Below are 18,726 nucleotides of genomic sequence, written 5' to 3'. Positions count from 1 at the left end.
AGTTGCCCCGTGATCCTCCTCACATCAACTCCAGCATCAGTTAGCTCAATAGATTTGTTGTTATATGATGTTGTGGTGATCCTCCTTTAGGATATCATAACTCCTGTTAAAGCGATCGCTCTCTGAGGCTAAAGGGCTCTGTAAGTATTGACTTCGTATTGGTGTAAGGAGGAGCTGTTCAGTTGAGGAAGTTCGATACATTTATTCACCCCGTCTCTGCTTGGTTAAGACCCATCAGGCCTCCAGTAGCTGCATTTTTATGCTTGTCTTTTTCACCTCATGCCCACACCAGCCAAATAAACTAGATTAGTCCAAAAATTGTCTCTAACCTTTCAGTTTTCCAATACTGGTGCTGTCGCATTCACTTGGGAAAAAAAGACGCTAAATGCAGTGTGGTGTAAGATTTGCTATTCCACGCTAACCTACACTGCTGTTTAGTGTTTCATTTTGTATAAAGGGTATGTTGTTAAAAAGAATGATAGCTTAAAACAAGTCTACAAAATGCATCCCGATAAAAATGTAATACTTTACATTACTTTACATAGTTTGAATTTTTGTTTAGCCCCATTTTTGCACCACCTGCTGGTAACCTTTGCAGATGTTGATGATTTTTTTTTTCATTTTCTTTTCGCCTATTTTAGTTTTCAGAATAGTGAATCCGGAAGAAAAATAGCCAGTACTTCAGCTTTGTAAAAACTGGGACATTTTTTATTTTTGACAAAATAAAATAAAATAAAAAAACTGTCCTGTGCTGATTAAAAAAAAAAAAAAGATATGGATGAATTAGAAAATTAATCAAACATTAGATTTCATATTCTAAATTTATTCAGAGTTTTACTGAATAAAACACTTGTAGTGAGTTAAACCCTCAAACCCTGCAAATCACATATGTTTAGTTTAGTTTAGTTTTATTATTGTTTTACAGTAGTTTATGAGCTATTTTTCAAAAGTTTGTGGTCAGTTTTATCCAGCAAAGATGGATTCAACAATGTTAGTAAAGACATTTATATGGTTACAAAATATCACTATTTCAAATAAATGCTGTTTTTTAATAAAAGAAATATCCCCATTTGAGCTGAGCTGTTTTCAAGATTGCTAATGATAGTAAATTAGTAGCGCCAAATAAGTAGATTAGAGATTTCTGAATTAACAGAATTTTAAATTGTAGTAATATTTCATAATATTACTCTCTTTATCTACTATCTTTCTTTACAGTATTCAAATAAATTTAGCCTTTTTAGTAAACATAGGGGACTTTAAAAAACATTTTAAAACTCTAAACTTTTGAATGGTTGTGAATAGAGTATTTAGTAAAATAGTGGGCAGTGGACTATTTCCCCTTCCTGAATGCAATAGCATGTATTGCAATTAATAATTTGTTTCTTATCTGTGAAAGGGCTTCGCAAATTTGCATGAAGGCAGTTAACTAGCTTAAGATGTCACAAACACTGGCGGATCTTAAATGCTGTCAAGGGACACTCTCAAACTCACTCAGGGCTCTTCAGGGCTTTCACCAATCAAGGTTAACAAGACTTAAATAGGTACTCCGATAGGTCTGAAGTGTGTCATTTCTGCAGTTTTGCAGCTCCAAACAGAATTTAAAATCGTTTTGTAACATTTTCCCAATTTCTACCCCCAAACACAGTTGGTTGAGTTAATATACAGACACTTCAGGGAAAAAACAATCTAGAAATTCCGAACAGCTTCTTTGCATATGAAGCTAGCAGCCTTTTATATTTAATAATTACTGTGGTGTTGATTTGCTGATGTCTGTACTTGTTTGTTGCTATCAGTTAACATTAGATTTTTTGTGTATGCTAGGGTACATCCCCAGCTATCTGGAGAAGGATGAGCCGTGTGTGGTGTGTGGAGACAAAGCTACCGGCTATCACTACCGCTGCATCACCTGCGAGGGCTGTAAGGTGGGACATCTCTGCTATCACTTGTGCACAGTGTTAACAGACATCTCAGCCCCACACGCTAGACGATATACAGACTAGACTGTCACCTCACGTGGAGTTATGGTGTGGCGCAGGTCTGATATGTTCAACAAAACATCCTGTTGTCATTTGTGAAACTTATACTCCTATCATTCTCAATCCTGTCAAATCACAAACCTAAGAATAGTGTCAACCATCTTATCCACTGCCTGTCTCTCTTCATGAAGGGAGTGACTTGTGAGTGACAACTGTGCTTTGCAAGTCTTTGACTGGGACTCCTGCCTAAACAGGCTGATTTGAAGAGTTCTTGAGAGCTTGCAGATTCCATCACTGCAATAAAAAAGGCTACATTTTCTAATCAGACTTTTCTCTTATTTGTCAGTAATATAGATATGCATCCTTATAGTTAGGGATGTCACCAAGCTAGGTTTGTCAGCAGTGAGTATCAAGTACACAAACAAGTATTGACTGACAGCACCTGCTTTCCAGCTCTCATGTTTGCACTTGCTCAGTTTATTTTTTTACATTTTATTTTTATTTTATTTTATTTATAAGTTTAGTAGTATAAGTTTAGCTATTTTGTTTTTTGTTTTTTTTCCGGGTTTTTTGTTTTTCATTTTATGATTTTGTTTACATTTATTTATTCTGTTTATTTTTTATTTATTTTATTATTTTTGGTTTTGTTTTGCTGAAATGTTAGCTTTTTTAGCAACTCTACTGAAAGCAAAACAAATTTACTTGGGAACCAAAATAGTTTTTACTTTCTATGTTTGTTTGTTTATTTGATTGTATTGCATTTTATTTTTGTTTTGAATTTCCTAAATAAGGGAAGTCATTCAAAAGCATATTTGTTTTTATTATATTGAATTTTACTGAATAAGACTACAATTTTACTAACATTTTTATTGACTGCGGAAATTTTTGCACTTTTTGAACCCTCTTGTTTACAAATAGGCTTGTGCTTAAAACAAAGTTAATTAGATATTTTTACAGCAAAGCAAGTCAAAAAGGCGTTTGCTGTCCACTTGCTTATGTGGGACAGCAAGCACAGTTAGTGACAGATTACACCTGTCTGACACCCTGCCTCTGAATACACTCTTTATCCTCCTCACTGTCTCTGTCTCTCAGGGATTCTTCAGGCGCACCATCCAGAAGAACCTCCATCCCTCTTACTCCTGTAAGTACGATGGCTGCTGCATCATTGACAAGATCACCCGCAACCAGTGCCAGCTGTGCCGCTTCAAGAAATGCATCGACTTGGGCATGGCCATGGATCGTGAGTAACCGCCCACATGCTCATGCAAATAACATACAAAATCACCAAACATGCAAAACCGCTCAGAGACAAATTAAAACATGAGGGGACCTCAAGTCAGTCTTTTATCTCTAAATTAATATCATTTGTAATGAAAAATTATTAAATTAGAAAATAACTCAAAATAGAAGCTTCTACATCAGATGCTTGGACCTCACCATACTGGATCACAAACGCAGCCCTGCTCCTTACATATACAAATACATGCTGACAGCGAATGTACATTAATCTTATGCAAACTGAAGTGCTCAGTCTGGGGTTTCCCTTGCATATGTCCATATGCCTCACATATGTACAGCACATGTTCAACCTAGACCACATTTCTTCTTCCTCTGTCACTCCCTCGCTCTCTCTCTATTCTATAATGTTTTATGGATGTCTCGTTTTTACTTTGATCCTTCCCCAATGCTCTTACTCGTTCTGTCACCGCCATTCTGCACCTCAGAATCACTTCATTATTCTGTATTTATCTTTTTTTCCAGGAAAAATGTCTAAACATCTTTAAGGTGAAATGTAAATGGAAAAGCCACTTAGAGGACCATAACTAAAATGTATTTGTTGATTCCCGCATCATGCGAGTGGAAGAATTAACCCATTTTCCTCCTTGGTGTAGTGGTGCTGGACGATTCCAAACGGGTTGCGAAGCGGCGCTTGATTGAGGAAAACCGTGAGAAGCGGAAGAAGGAGGAGATGGTCAAATCCATGATGAATCGACCAGAACCCACCAGCTCAGAGTGGGAGCTGATCCGTATGGTGACAGAAGCTCACCGCCACACCAATGCACAGGGCTCTCACTGGAAACAGAAACGCAAGTTCCTGGTAAGCAAGAACCTTGATATATATACACCTGAAATGAGTAAGTTTGAAGTATCAAATTACTAAAACTGAAATAAATAACCAAATTACTTAAGCGCACCTTTTATGCCCTTTTTACAAGATGTAATATAAGTCTCAGGTGTCCCCAGAATGTGTCTGTTTCAGCTCAAAATACCCCACAAATCATTTATTTTATCATTTTGAAAATGCCTATTTTGAGTGGAAGCAGAAACTCGCTGTTTTTGTGCATGCCTCTTTAAATGCAAATGAGCTGTTTCCAGAATATGGCTGTGCCTTTACAGCTCGTACCTCAGATACTCCACTAAACAACATTTTATTTATTCATAAATTTTTTATTATCATGTCCATTGCGCTGAAATCATGCGTTTTCAAGCCATATATTAGTTTTAATGTCTGATATACGGTTATTTGAGCGCACATATCCACCAAAGCTGTCACACAGCATGTGAGTACTTAACTAAGTTCTCTTTCATGTCTTATTGTGCTTAAACTGTCAAATACACATACGTTTATGTTAAAAACACACAGGTTACATAAACACAGACGTTTATGTCTGTGAAGGTAAACAGCTGGGCAAAGAATGTTTATATTAGATCTGTGTATTAAGTGACAGCAGCGTAATATACAGTACCTATACTGTTGTCTATTAGGGCTTGAAAAATAAATAGATTTTCAGAATGTATCGTGATTCATTCTCGAGTCTTTGCTTAGTTTTGAACTACAGGTGGCGCTGCATGCTTTAGAAACAGCTGTACTCTGCTTTTTTCCAAATCCTTACACACACTTGAACATAAAATAATGATTCATAAAATTTGAAAAGGTTGAAGTGAATTACAAGGGTGTTCACAGTGGGCTGTTTACATTAATCTTGCGTCATAAAAGCATTCTGAGCCGAGGTGAAACTACGTGACTCCGCCGAACGCACAAGTGCTCTTCCCCACTCTTCTTCATGAGCATTTGAGTGTGCGAATAAAAACTAGATTAGAGTGCCATCTGCTGTTAAAATCTAAGCTCAGAATGCATTCGGAAGATCTCAAAATCGATTCACGAATCCACTAAAGATATTTCTTACTTAAATGCTGCTTTTAAATGCTCTAGCGTGAAGATAAACATGGGCTAACTGAGGGTCACGTCACATTTTACAGATTCTATGAAGGAATTGTTCTGAGACACTGCTTGTGATTCATGAGGATTAAAAAAGGAGCACACGTTTATGTTTAAACAACATGTAAAAGTGAATTTTGCATAGTAGGTGCCCTTTATAAAAAAACTTGCATAAAAAAAATTAATATAAGAAATATATAATAGCTTGAAAACAGTAGTTTCTAAATTTAAAGAAAAAACATATGGTTAGGTAGAAAGGAGAGAACTTAATTTTATTGTGTTTATTTGTATGCGTACATTTCTGTGTGTCTGCTCGCAACAATTTTATTTTAAGCTTAGCACATTGCTATGGCCTTTTCTGTCAGTACGGATTAGCATTTGTTTACACAGCTTGCTAATCAATGTAATGAGTGACAATACCAGTCTACACATATCAGTTGTGACCGGGCAACAGCAAGCGTTAAAGCAACTGTTAGTGACGGGTATAACAGGAATGCAGCGTTGCCATGCAGGGCCTTGGTAAAAGCACCTCTGTTTATGAAGAAGGAAGGAAAGAGAGTTTAGACAGTATTAATCGCTCATTCGCTCAGACAATATACCACCCACTGTGAATAGTGGCAGGATAAAGGAAGAGAAAATGGAATAAAAGAGACACAGAAACACAGGCTATGGATATCTGAAAGACTTGTTGATCTTTATGAGAAAGAAAATAAATAAATTTGTTGGAATTTTCTCACACTCGTATCTTTCCAAACATTTTCTTCTGTGGAGTTTTTTTAATGGGGTCCAGTGTTGATTTGGAACCCATTTACTTTCATTGCAAGAACAAAAACAGTTCTTCTTACAAACATTCAAGTGAGCATATGCACAATATCCCAGCAGAAGTGCTGATTTGGAAATTCTCTATTGTAGAAACAAAGTAGTTTTTTTCAGCCCACCAAACACTCGCCGCCTTCCCAGCGGTTACGAGCACTATCAAAGCCCTGACGCACACCAATCTAAACATTCGGCTTGCACTAGACCCTGTGACAATCAGCCACGGGGGACAGAGAAACCAATTCCCCAGCCGGCTGAGAACTCCTATAAAACGGCCCATAAAGAATTCAGCCTATATAACCTTTACTACCAAGATATGCCTCCAATAACAGTGCAAGGCCGAGACCCCGAATGACCCCGATAAACTGTAGCCTCTCTCTCCATGGGAACACTCACTCCGTCCTGTCGGTAGTCCAACTGGGCTGTCTTAAGATCTCTGTAGTGAGAAAGCACAGTGCCAAGTTCTCAGCAGTGAGAAGGCCAGGGTGGACCAGCAGAGGGGATAGTTTACACTGAGGTCTTACAGGCAAAGGCTGCGTTGGGACGTATCCAGCACTACCCCCACCTCCTGTAGGAAGAGAGAAACACACACACTTTGGTTCATGCTTGTTAAAACTTACACAAGTACACCAGTGCGGCACAGTTAAAACAGTCCTCTTCGTCTGAGACAGCATATGTAAACACAAACACACAAATCTTAAACGGCCGGCAGAAGATTCCTTTGTGTTTTATTTACCTCTCTGTGCGGTCTGCGCTGTAATTTCTGATCTGTATACGTTACATGAAGGCTTCCTATCAGCTATAGGGTGAATTTAGGTAATAATAATGGGTTTAATTATTCAATCAGCTTGTCTGTAACAGATGAAGTGTACTAAACCTTTTGCTCTCACAACCTCACGATGCAACAGAATAGCATTTGTTTGTAGGCCAGCACTGTATATTTTTTCTGCAGTCTTGTCTTGATTTCAGTGCCTTTGTTTATTTATGTCTGTTTGCTTTATCAGAAACAAAGAAATCAATGTGATTGCATAGTTTGAAGTCTTTAGGGACTGTCGCATTTGTGCCGCAAGGGGTGACATGGACCACATGGACATGTTTTAAAATGTACATTTTTAGATGGGGTTGTTTATCCATACACATGCTGGTTGTGACATTACAGAATTACTTCGGCCATGGATAGATTCATGTTATTTTGATTGTTTATTTATTTACCATTTTGATAAATAAAAAAAATATACAATTTATTAATGTAATTCTAGTAATACATTTAGGGCTGGCACAATTATTAAATGTTTTTTGAAGAAAAAAAAATTATTGTGCTGCATTTATATTTGAACAAAATACAATAAAACAGTGATATTGTGAATTAAAATTTAAAAACACATTTTGATGCTATATTAAAAATATATATACATTCATGGCCAAAAATATCGGCACGCTTGGTAAATATGATCAAAGAAGGCTCTGAAAATGAATCTGCATTGTTAATCCTTTTGATCTTTTATTTAAAAAATTCACAAAAATGTAACCTTTCATTGGATAATAAGAATTTAAAATGGGGGGGGGGGGGGGGTATCATTATGAAATAAATGTTTTCCTCTTATACACATTGGCCACAATTAACGACACCCTTTTATTCAATACTTTTTGAAACCTCCATTTGCCAGTTTAACAGCTCTAAATTTTCTCCTATAATGCCTGATGAGGTTAGAGAACACCTGACAAGAGATCAGAGACCTCTTTCAGATCCTTCAGATTCCCAGCTCCATGTTGGTGCTTCTTCTCTTCAGTTCACCTCACTCATTTTCTACAGGGTTCAGGTCAGAGGACTGGAATGGCCATAGCTGAAGTTTGGTTTTGTGCTCAGTGATTCATTTTTGTGTTGTTTTTGAGGTTTGTGTTTGGATTATTGTACGGTTGGAAGATCCAAACATGGCCCATTATAAGATTTCTGACAGAGTCAGTCACTTATTGATTTTTTTATCTGTTGGTATTTAATAGAATCCATGATGTCATGTATAAACAAGATGTCCAGGACCTCCAGCAGAAATATAGGCCCAGAACATCAAACATACTGCAGTATATTTCATTCAGTATATATATATCTGTGTTCACCGAACCCATCTTGAGTGTTTGCTGCTAAAAAACAATTTTTTTAGTTTCATCTGACCATAGAAGCCAGTCCCATTTGAAGTTCCAGTCGTGTCTGATAACTGAATATGCTGGAGTTTGTTTTTGGATGAGCTAGGAGAATTTTTCTTGAAACAATCCCAAACAACATGTGGTGATGTAGGTGTTCTTTGACTATTTTTTTTTTTTTAAGGTTTTCTGACCCCGAGACTTAACTATTTTCTGTGGTCCTTGGATAGTCTTTAGCCACTCAAACTCTCCTACTCAGAAGGTTTTTCCTTCTGGAGCATCAGTGAGCGTTTGAACTTTCTGTAATAGTTGCATATGAGTTGTCCTCAGAGTGGAAAGATGAATCTCAAAATCATACAGTCATTGTTGGAAAGGGTTCAAATACACAAAAATGCTGGAAAACCAAAGAATTTGTGGGACCTGAAGGATTTTTCTGAAGAACAGCAGGCAGTTTAACTGTTCAGGACAAACAAGGGACTCATGAACAACTATCACTAAACAAAACAAACACAGATTTGGATCGTTCAGGTAACAACACAATATTAAGAATCAAGTGTATGTAAACTTTTGAACGGGGTCATTTTTATAAATTCAACTATTATTTTCTCTTGTGGACTATCTGTAAACATCTTTTATGTGAAATATCTTATTCAGGTCAGTACTAAATAAACAATAGCATGCATTTTGTATGATCCCTCTTATTTTGGTAAAATAATTAACATTTTGCAGATTCTGCAAGGTGTATGTAAAGTTTTGACTTCAACTGTATATGACCACGATATGAGAAATTTTATTTCATGATATCTAAATTATATTTAATTATATACATGCACACACATACGCACACGTACATAGTTATTTTTTATATAAAAATTAAGAAACAAATTACAAACCACAAGACAAATACAATAGATACAAATTAAATATTAAATAAACTCATTTTTCTAAACCAGTAGGTTTAACATGTATACATTTATTTAACATCTTTTGTTGTTTGATTAACATTAATTAATTTGTCAGCAGCCATATCACCCTGTAGCCCAAGACTGGTTGCCTACTGAAGCTAAGCAGGGTTGAGCCTGGTCAGTACCTGGATGGGAGACCTCCTGGGAAAACTAGGTTGCTGCTGGAAGAGGTGTTAGTGAGGCCAGCAGGGGGTGCTCACCCTGCGGTCTGGGTGGGTCCTAGCGCCCCAGTATAGTGATGGGGACACTATACTGTAAAAAGCACCGTCCTTCGGATGAGACGTTAAACCGAGGTCCTGACTCTCTGTGGTCATAAAAAATCCCAGGATGTCCTTCGAAAAAGAGTAGGGGTGTAACCCCGGCATCCTGGCCAAATTTGCCCATTGGCCTCTGACCATCATGGTCTCCTAACCATCCCCATATCTACTGATTGGCTTCATCACTGTCTCCTCTCCACCAATAAGCTGGTGTGTGGTGGGCGTTCTGGCGCACTATGGCTGCCGTCGCATCATCCAGGTGGATGCTGCACATTGGTGGTGGACGAGGAGATACCCCCCTTACTATGTAAAGCGCTTTGAGTGCCTAGAAAAAGCGCTATATAAATGTAACGAATTATTATTATTAATGAGACAGACAGGTAATTAATTAGGCTGTTGTCCCTTTAAGACCGAATGAATAGAATATACTGACACATATCTGGTTTTCACCCACCTGTTTACATTAACTTAAGCCATAACCGACTCTATTTACATGAGATACTCCACACGATGGACATTTTGACTAGGGATGCATCGATCCGATACTCAGGATCGGTATCGGCTCCGATACTGGAATTTCTGCCAGATCAGGTATCGGTCAGACGAGACCGATCCAAATCCGATATTGTGCGTATACTATTCTATGTTATTGTTAAGCCCCACGAAAGCACCAAAACATTAGAAAGCACCATAAAGTCAAAGTCCAAGTGTTCTGAAGCCCTTCCATAGTTTAATGTGAGGTACAGATGAATATTTAAGTCGTTAAATTCAAGTTCACGTAAATTCTTCTCTCCGCTGTCTGTCATCCTCCGTTCATCATTCAAACTGTGTCACGTTCGGTTAAGACAGTCAAGATGATGAAACTCTCTCCAAGAGCGCTCAATAACTGAGATTTAAAACTGTTAAACGAAAAGGATCAATAAACTGTGCACAGATGTAATAAGCTACACACCAATATCTCTTTCCTTTGTGCTTTGAACTTCTCTATGCGGAGCTGCACTCTGTGACTCCGTGCTGCTTCAAGCGCATCGTTCTGCGCACGGGAAGCCATAAGCACTTTGTGCCACTCTCTATCGGAGCTTTTCGTATTATAATCCTTTTGCGCAATGAAAGATTATTTAAAGCGTTTCTTGTTCTGTCCAATCAAGGCTATTAATAATCTAATGTATAGCACAGTAATGGAGGCAGCAACATTTATGATATATATGATAGATGGGACTCCTCTATCATATGTCGCTGCCTTCATTGTGCTATACATTTAAAAGAAATGTCTTTTAATTTTGTAGTTTATATTTATAAATAGATACATTTACTTGTTTTCATTAATGTATTTTACAACAATACAAAGAGAAATGTGTAATATTTTACCAGATATAGTCCTTCGCATATTCACTTTTATTTGTTCCCCACTAAATAATGTTATCACTAAATGTTTAGATTTTATAAAATTGTGCACTCATGATTTGTCTAGAATAAAGTTTGCTGCTAAATTATCCACTAACCTAATTTATAATAATATTTTTGTCATAGATTATGAATGGGCCTGTTTACACCTGGTCATTTCATGTGTTTTCACTGATCGGATATCTATCTGATTTGTTAAAACCTTTCAATTTACACATGGCCACAAAATCGCAAAACGGATATAAATCCGATCTTCAATTCCTGCGCTAAAAGGCCGCAATAGGAGAGCACTGGAAAGATAAGTTTGTCTTATACTTTTAATGAAGTGTATTGTGTTGATCGTCTGCGTCTTACTTTCAGTTTCATTCGTGGCAGTTTGCGTGTCTGCTTGCTGAAGAGATACTCAGCTACTCGTCCACGGTGATGTGTGTTGCATTAGCGCAGTCATATCTGACTATAATGTCCCAAAATTTAAAGAATTTAAATAAACGTGTGAGACCGTGTTATAGGCTATATGACAAGTAAAATTTACATATGTGGTTTCAACAACCAGATTCGTTTACACATGTCCAGTTTCGTTTGGAATGCGGCCCAGACCACCTCCTGAAGTGGTTTGAGCGATCAGATTTAAATTACAAAACGCATGAAGTTACCAGGTGTAAACAGCCCCTATATATTTTTTCATGTTACTTTTTCATTAAAATGAAGTTGTCTAATAGATTGTGTTTAACACACAAAAGAGTGACACAGAAGTATAGAAATTCTACATTGATTAAAAAAAAAAAAAAACTGCGCTGGGATTGGATCAGATCGGATCGGAATTGGTCGATACCAATTTTGACAGCTATATGTGTATTTGACAATTAAGGTGCAAGGAGAACTGATCGCAGAACTGGGATCACGCGGGCGTGCGGCCGAGAGAGCGTTTCTGTTGTGTGTCATTCAGCGTGATTCCGCCTATCTATCCCGCCTTCACTTATTGCAAGTTAAAAAAATGGGACATATGGTCACCCTATTGTTAAATGAAATGATTAAATAAGAAACTAAAACTGCCAGCAGGTGGCAATGTGTTTGAGTCAGTTATTCATTCGATTTGTTCAAATGGCTGATTCATTCAAGAATAAATTCATTTTATGAATGGGCCTTTGAATCATTGGTTCACAATTCGTTCAAAACGCGGATTCAGAGACACAACAATTCTGCTATGGCTTTAAAGGTAATATTTTCTCTGTGAAATTTAGCAAATACAGACAATATTGTGTTTAAAATACAACATAATATTAACTTAATATTTATTGAACTGTTGTATAAAATCACATTTGCATTCGTGGAATGCTGCTTGTGTGATATCGCTTATCATGAAATATAAATATGAGACAAAAAACTATATAGGGGCATCTTTTTCCCCCAATATCTTGAATTTTAGGGCATACCTGCATTTATATAGTTATCTAAGGTGTTGATTGCAGCAGAAACGGACTGCAGATATGCCGTCCATGACTCATAGACATGTCTCGCATTCAAAAAATATAATATGCAGTGGCCAGCATGTAATGCTGTAATTGTAGCTCTGCCTCTTGAGTACTTATAATTACCTCTATTCTGACTCATGTTACATGCCTCTTACTGCATACATAGAATGTAGCTCCAGATGCCAGGGCTACTTGGCTGTTTGTCCAGTTTTTACATGGCTGACCGCTAATCCACCCTGAGGATACTAAACGCTGTGTTTTTCCAAGGCTATCAGCCTACATAACTGGAAAGCCAGACCTCACACATGCATCTCGTTCAGTGTATCTGTAAATCCATTCATATAGTCTTCAGTGGAAATACATTGTTGCCTGTTACAAAAGCCAAACCTTACAGTCACACTTAACTCTCTGTCTGTGTCTGCAGCCGGAGGACATCGGACAGTCTCCGGTGGTCCCCACATCAGACGGGGACAAAGTGGATTTGGAGGCCTTCAGCGAGTTTACCAAGATCATCACCCCAGCCATCACACGTGTTGTTGACTTTGCCAAAAAACTGTCCATGTTTTCGGAGGTAAGTGTGCTATTAGGTTTTGTTTTTGTTATTTTTGTTTATTTTACACCCAATTTGAGGTGTTTGTGTCCTGTAATAATTAGCTTGTCAAATTAAGCCTTGTAATTAGATTATATTAGTGTCCATTGGCCTAATTAGCATAAAATATGCTGTGGTCCTTCTCAAATTTGTTATTTGTTATTTTTAATAGTTGCCAAATTATTCAACTGAAAACCCTAACACACATTTCTGGAATATGTCAGTGTGGGTGGGTTTGTATTTATGTGTTATCTATCATGTTAGGATGAATTGTACATTTGTGGCTTTGGTGAATGTGTGTGTGATATTGCCACATTACAACAGTCATAGCTATGGTGGCATTCTTTCCATATTCAGCATTCACCAACTCTCCTTTAACCGCAAGTGTGAACATTCTTGCATAGTAGACTACACAGCACCCTTATGGCAACGAATATATTATTGTCTACACCGTAAATTCACCCTGCCATCCACACGTATCCACAACCTCTCGGTTGAGTGCTATGCCTCCTGTATTTTCCATATTTTGGAATAAGCACCCAGAAAGACTGTAATACAAAAACATAATACTGAACAATACTTGACTTTTTGTTGCTTTTGTAAATGATGTGAAACGTTTTATACATCAGTGCAAATACTACTTCAGTCCTCCAATTTTTCCTTTCAGTGTTTGGGTCATCATTCTTTGCCAGTATATAATTAGAGCTGTCAAAGTTAACACATTAATGCGTGCATTTAAGTACATTTGTAAGACACTGTAACTAAAAAAAATATTCAATTTGACATTATAACCACATTCTGTGCTGTGTGTATATTAAAGAGTGGTCAAAAATTATTTATTTTTTTTTAAAGAGTATACACACACTGTTCTTATTATATATATTTATATATTCTAATTAAAAAAACGAGACTCACCGCGCCTTCAAAACAATCCAACCGAGGTGCGTAGACCAAAAAAGTTTCCCAAAAAGTAAAATACTTGTAAAAAGTCTGCACACTCTCAAAAATCCAAAAATCACAAGCAAGATGAAAGCAGCGTAAGCAATTTACTGAAAACAAACAAGGCAACAAGGCAAATGTTTTGGTCACACGTTGACCATTTTCAATGCCAAGCTAACAATATTATAATTTAAAAATATGATTCATTTAATTATTTTAATATAATTTGAAGCTTAATAACTGACACATCACCCACAATTAAAATACACCATAATTTGTTGAGGTCAAGTTGTTATATTAATTATATTTTTAATAATTTACTATTAATTTTATTCTGGGTGTCAATACTGAAATCCATACTAGCATATATATTTTGGTTTTTTTTCTCATATCTCATAAAGAGTCCAAATTCTTTCAAAGAGAAAAAATATATATATTTCTATATTTTAATATTTGAAAGTTTACAACCATAATAATTTTTGACATGTATTCAAGGAGTGTTTTTCAAGGAGATTTAGGTGAACTAGACATGTATTATCGTGTGATTTCTAATTTCTGTAGCTGCCTTGTGAGGATCAGATCATCTTGCTGAAGGGCTGCTGTATGGAGATTATGTCCCTACGTGCTGCAGTTCGGTATGACCCAGAAAGCGAGACCTTGACCCTAAACGGAGAGATGGCTGTCAAACGAGAGCAGCTAAAGAATGGAGGGCTGGGAGTTGTGTCTGATGCCATCTTTGACTTAGGCAAGAGTCTGGCGCAGTTCAACCTGGATGACACAGAGGTGGCCCTGCTGCAGGCCGTACTGCTTATGAGCTCAGGTGAGAGTAAGAGTATTCTCAAATCTAGAAACAGCTGTAGGGATTTGAGAGGTCTGTTAGGTTCTGTTCCTAAAGCTTGTGCGCTGCCTCACTGTCTGCAGTCTACTTAGGCAGCTGCTTTCTGTGGTAGCATGCTAACTTAAAATAGAATATATATGTAGGCAGCAACTTTGTTAATAATAACTACATGACATAAACAGCACTCCTCAGATAAAGCATGCAAAAGAATCCAATGAACCCCAATAGAGCAATAGTTGGGTTCTGGACATTTACATTTACGCATTTAGCAGACACTTTTATCCAAAGCGACTTCCAAAAGGGGAACAAAAGCTAGTTGAGGATCAATGCAAGAGAGAAATCACCTGATGAGCTACATAAACATGTCAAAACAGGCCACTAGGATGCAATCATAAAGTTAAGAGTGTAGAACCGGTATATACATTTTTTTTTTTTAAAGATTATATATACTTGATAAACGAAAATAGTTGTCTGGAACTAGAAATAGAGCGATTTTGACAATATTGTGTCTAAAAAAAAAAAAAAAGTATGTCTCTTACTATTAGCCTAAACTTAACACCTATTTTAAAATTGTATTGTTTGTTAATTGTGGTAATAATTCTGTAATATAGTGATGAGGAGTACAAGAAAGCTTGGAAGTAGGTGGAAATTGTATTTCATAATTGCACTATCCAACCCAAAACCATACAGATGTCCACCCAAAGAGTATATCACCTTGTAAATGTCTCTTTTTGCTGATTTTCAGATACTTTATGCTTCAAATCACAGTTTATAATGTTGTGATCAATCTCAGATCCTGGTTGATTTGGTTCTGGTTTGGCTTTTTTCAAACATTATGTAAAAAATGAAGTGGAAATACTTCGCATCTGGAGTGTTCATTTGATGCCCAGAAATGTTGATTATTAAGGGAGCAAACTAGGTTTTGGAACATGGTGTTTGATTAATATTGTTGTTGAGAGGTGTTTCACCTTTGTTCTGTGTGAAACCTAACTAGATGGTTTTTAAAATAATGTATTTTGCCTTATGTATAAAGTATTGACCTTGCATCTTCTCTGGTTCGTCTCTTCAGATCGAACAGGCTTGACATGTGTGGAGAAGATCGAGAAGTGCCAGGAGATGTACCTCCTAGCGTTCGAACACTACATCAACTATCGCAAGCACAACATTCCTCATTTCTGGCCCAAGCTGCTGATGAAGGTGACAGACCTGCGAATGATCGGAGCCTGCCACGCCAGTCGCTTCCTGCACATGAAGGTGGAATGCCCCACTGAACTCTTCCCCCCACTTTTCCTGGAGGTCTTCGAGGATCAGGACGTGTGACGTCCCAGCAAGCTGCAGCAGGAGAATCAATATTTTGTAACCCATGTTCCTCAACCCGTCTCACCCCTCTCCACGCACCAAACTCACCAGCAGCAGCTGCATTGGCAGGGGTCATCTTCAGAAAGGCTTTCATATGGGGGTTCAAGTCAAACTTTTTTTTCACTTTTTTTTTTTCACAGAAAACTCAGCCCTCCCTCATCCACTGAATTCCCCAAGCGTGGCCCTTCTGTCTCGGCATGTCTTATACTGGTTTACCAACACCTTAGACAGAATATGCATCTATACACACACACACACACACTCCTGTAAGTGTGCTTACAGATGCAGTACTCATGCGACTCAAATCCTCAGATGAGCTTGAATGCATTTGTTCACGTATAGACTGCACTACTGTCACGCCACCACTGGAGGCGCCCTCTGCTAAGACTGGATGGCAGCTGGCATATAGATTCCTCCGCCAGGTCGTGAAGTGGTCAGTTCATTTTGTTGATTGAAATCTCAGCATTCTCGTGAGAATAACCGTCATTATCTCAAGCGTTGCGCTAACATGGATCTTCTTTAACAGACCTCATGATTCTCTTCGATATTGAGCCTGTGTGTGGAGCGGGAGGAATTTTTTTTAAACGAATCAGGTCCTATATTTAAATAAAGCTACTCAAAATGATTTGGGACTTTGAGAATATACCCCCCTCCCTTCTCTGTAGGACACGGACCGTTGAAAGCTCTCGGTCGCCATTTTAGTGCTCATTCAGGGGTGCCGCTCAGTGACTTCGTGTGCGATTCATTCTTGCCATTGTCTGGGCTTATTTGTGGGCTCCTTGAGCCACTCTTTGTCCCAGGAAAGTCATGCAGAGACATGGAAATCCAGGCTCCCCTACACCTCCAATCTGCACTGATTTGTGTGTTTTACAGATGTCGGGAGGGAGCCAGTATTAACGTACTCCCAGACCCAGCGCGCACACACACACAACGTACTAAAACACACACCTCAAAACTCGAATGCCTCATTTTTACTGTATGCACTGCAGTGCTGTAGTTCTGGACTCCCATGCAGGGCTTTGAGAGTTCAGTCCAGCCCATCTGTGTTCCGCTCAGATGCTACTGTTGCCCAGTCTGTGCGAACACACGTGCACTCTCCTGACGGGCCACGGCGAACTGGTTGTCGTTGATGTTTTTTCTTTGTGTTGTTTTTTTTTACCTCAAATGTGGGCACACCTCCGGCTGGCTGTGGCTCTTAGACTGCCTCTGTGCTGACAGGTTCTACCTCACCTCTGGACACAGGGCAGCTACCCTCAGCCACACACACACACACACATTTACACACACACACACACACACTCGTATTCTCACACACTTACAGCCAGGATAGAAACACTCGCAGACACAGTTTCTTCTCAGTTATGTTGAAATACCACTGTAGACAGGAGGGCCTGCCATTCCTCATCGTAGCCTGTCAGATTTCTCTGAGGTCTCTGAGAGAAAACTATTCGGGATGGGCTTTTTTTTGTTTCTTTTCGTGTGGGACCAAGTGTCACTTCGATTTCCATCAAAATGGAAGCTGGTTTTCAGCAGACAGCGAACTAAACCGTACATGACGCTGACTACAAAGAGAAGCCATGGAGAGAACTACAGATGAAGGACCCGAGGTGGCCAGGCCTGAACCGAATGGGTCTATCGTTGTTTCCTTTTTTGAATATCAAGCAGTAATTTGCAAAGCGGAGCTAGGTATCGGCTGGTTTCTTCAGGGTGGGGCAGGGGACGCTGGAAGCCTAACAGTTGAATGAGAGCACTTAGCTTTGAAAGAGCCAAATCTTCAGAGACGATTCAACCCCTGGCACCTTGTAATGAGTTTTTGCACTAAGGCATGATGGGTCCCCCACCCTCCAGCTCCTCCAGCTCAATCGCATGTTTTCCAAGGACACGCCCCCAACCTCTCTGTCAAACAGAGGCCACACCTTCATGTGCTCCTGAGCACACCCTCAGAGTCAGTATTAAGTCAAACAATATCCTCAACAAATGACGAAACACTCAAACACACATTTGCGAACAGACCTCTGTGTCCCCGCCCCCTCAAAGCCAGAAGTGGCTTGAGACGAACACCCAACAGAAACGGGCCTTTCCTTTGTGAGACAAAGGAGCGGCCAAGCCATGCAAAGAATGGCAGCACCAAATGAATGTGAATGAGGAGCAGCAGAATGACAGAGCCATGACCAGGATTTGCTCTATAATGAGGTTCCGAAGGAAAACAGCCAATCTGAACGAGAGAAACTGAGCATTCCGTAAAAACCCAGCATGGAGTTCCATCTTGGAATAGGAGTGACGCAGCAGTGGTTGCGATTGGCTGATGGAGTGAACGCAAGGGTTTCGATGCTGCTTTACCTTCTGATTTTATTTGAGAGAGATAGAAAAAGAAAAAAAAAGATATAAGAGAATTACAAACCCAGAAAACAAATAAAAAAAAATGACTCCAGAACAAAGAGTTCAAATCTCGGAGCTTGAGCTGTTCATTTCTTTCTTTTTATTTTGAACTGAAATGTGTGTGTTCATTTTCAATGCTTAACTGCTCTATGTAAGAGAGAAAAACAACAGCCGTAGTCACTTTTTGACCATGCGTGCAGTGTAAACTAGAGAATTTCACCTCTTTTTCACCTCACTATAGTTTGTAATGATAAGTCAACTATGTTTGTCTGTGTATCTGTCCTTCGTCTTTTTATCAAGAGGAATTTACAAGAAACAGGAATATTTTCTTTTTTATATTTTGTTTTCTTTTTTTATGACAGAAGACTTAGAA

The 18,726-nt window shown here is 38.4% G+C and overlaps 1 protein-coding gene across 2 annotated transcripts in view; it reads left to right on the top strand.

Annotated features, from left to right (window-relative positions):
* Window positions 1–18,340, top strand: part of LOC306857721 (thyroid hormone receptor alpha-like) — a 161,853-nt gene extending 143,513 nt beyond the window's left edge. For both annotated transcript variants that reach the window (XM_079397832.1, XM_079397833.1), the window contains 6 exons: window positions 1,822–1,922; window positions 3,069–3,216; window positions 3,869–4,074; window positions 12,674–12,820; window positions 14,339–14,597; window positions 15,685–18,340. In XM_079397832.1, the coding sequence (XP_079253958.1) occupies window positions 1,822–1,922; window positions 3,069–3,216; window positions 3,869–4,074; window positions 12,674–12,820; window positions 14,339–14,597; window positions 15,685–15,935 (1,112 nt within the window). In that variant the 3' untranslated portion in view covers window positions 15,936–18,340. The remainder of the gene's footprint in view (window positions 1–1,821; window positions 1,923–3,068; window positions 3,217–3,868; window positions 4,075–12,673; window positions 12,821–14,338; window positions 14,598–15,684) is intronic.
* The last annotated feature ends 386 nt before the right edge of the window (window positions 18,341–18,726 follow it).

The sequence above is a fragment of the Barbus barbus genome (genome assembly GCF_936440315.1).
Source record: "Barbus barbus genome assembly, chromosome: 38".
Taxonomy (NCBI): domain Eukaryota; kingdom Metazoa; phylum Chordata; class Actinopteri; order Cypriniformes; family Cyprinidae; genus Barbus; species Barbus barbus.
This window is presented reverse-complemented; position numbering and strand designations above follow the sequence as displayed.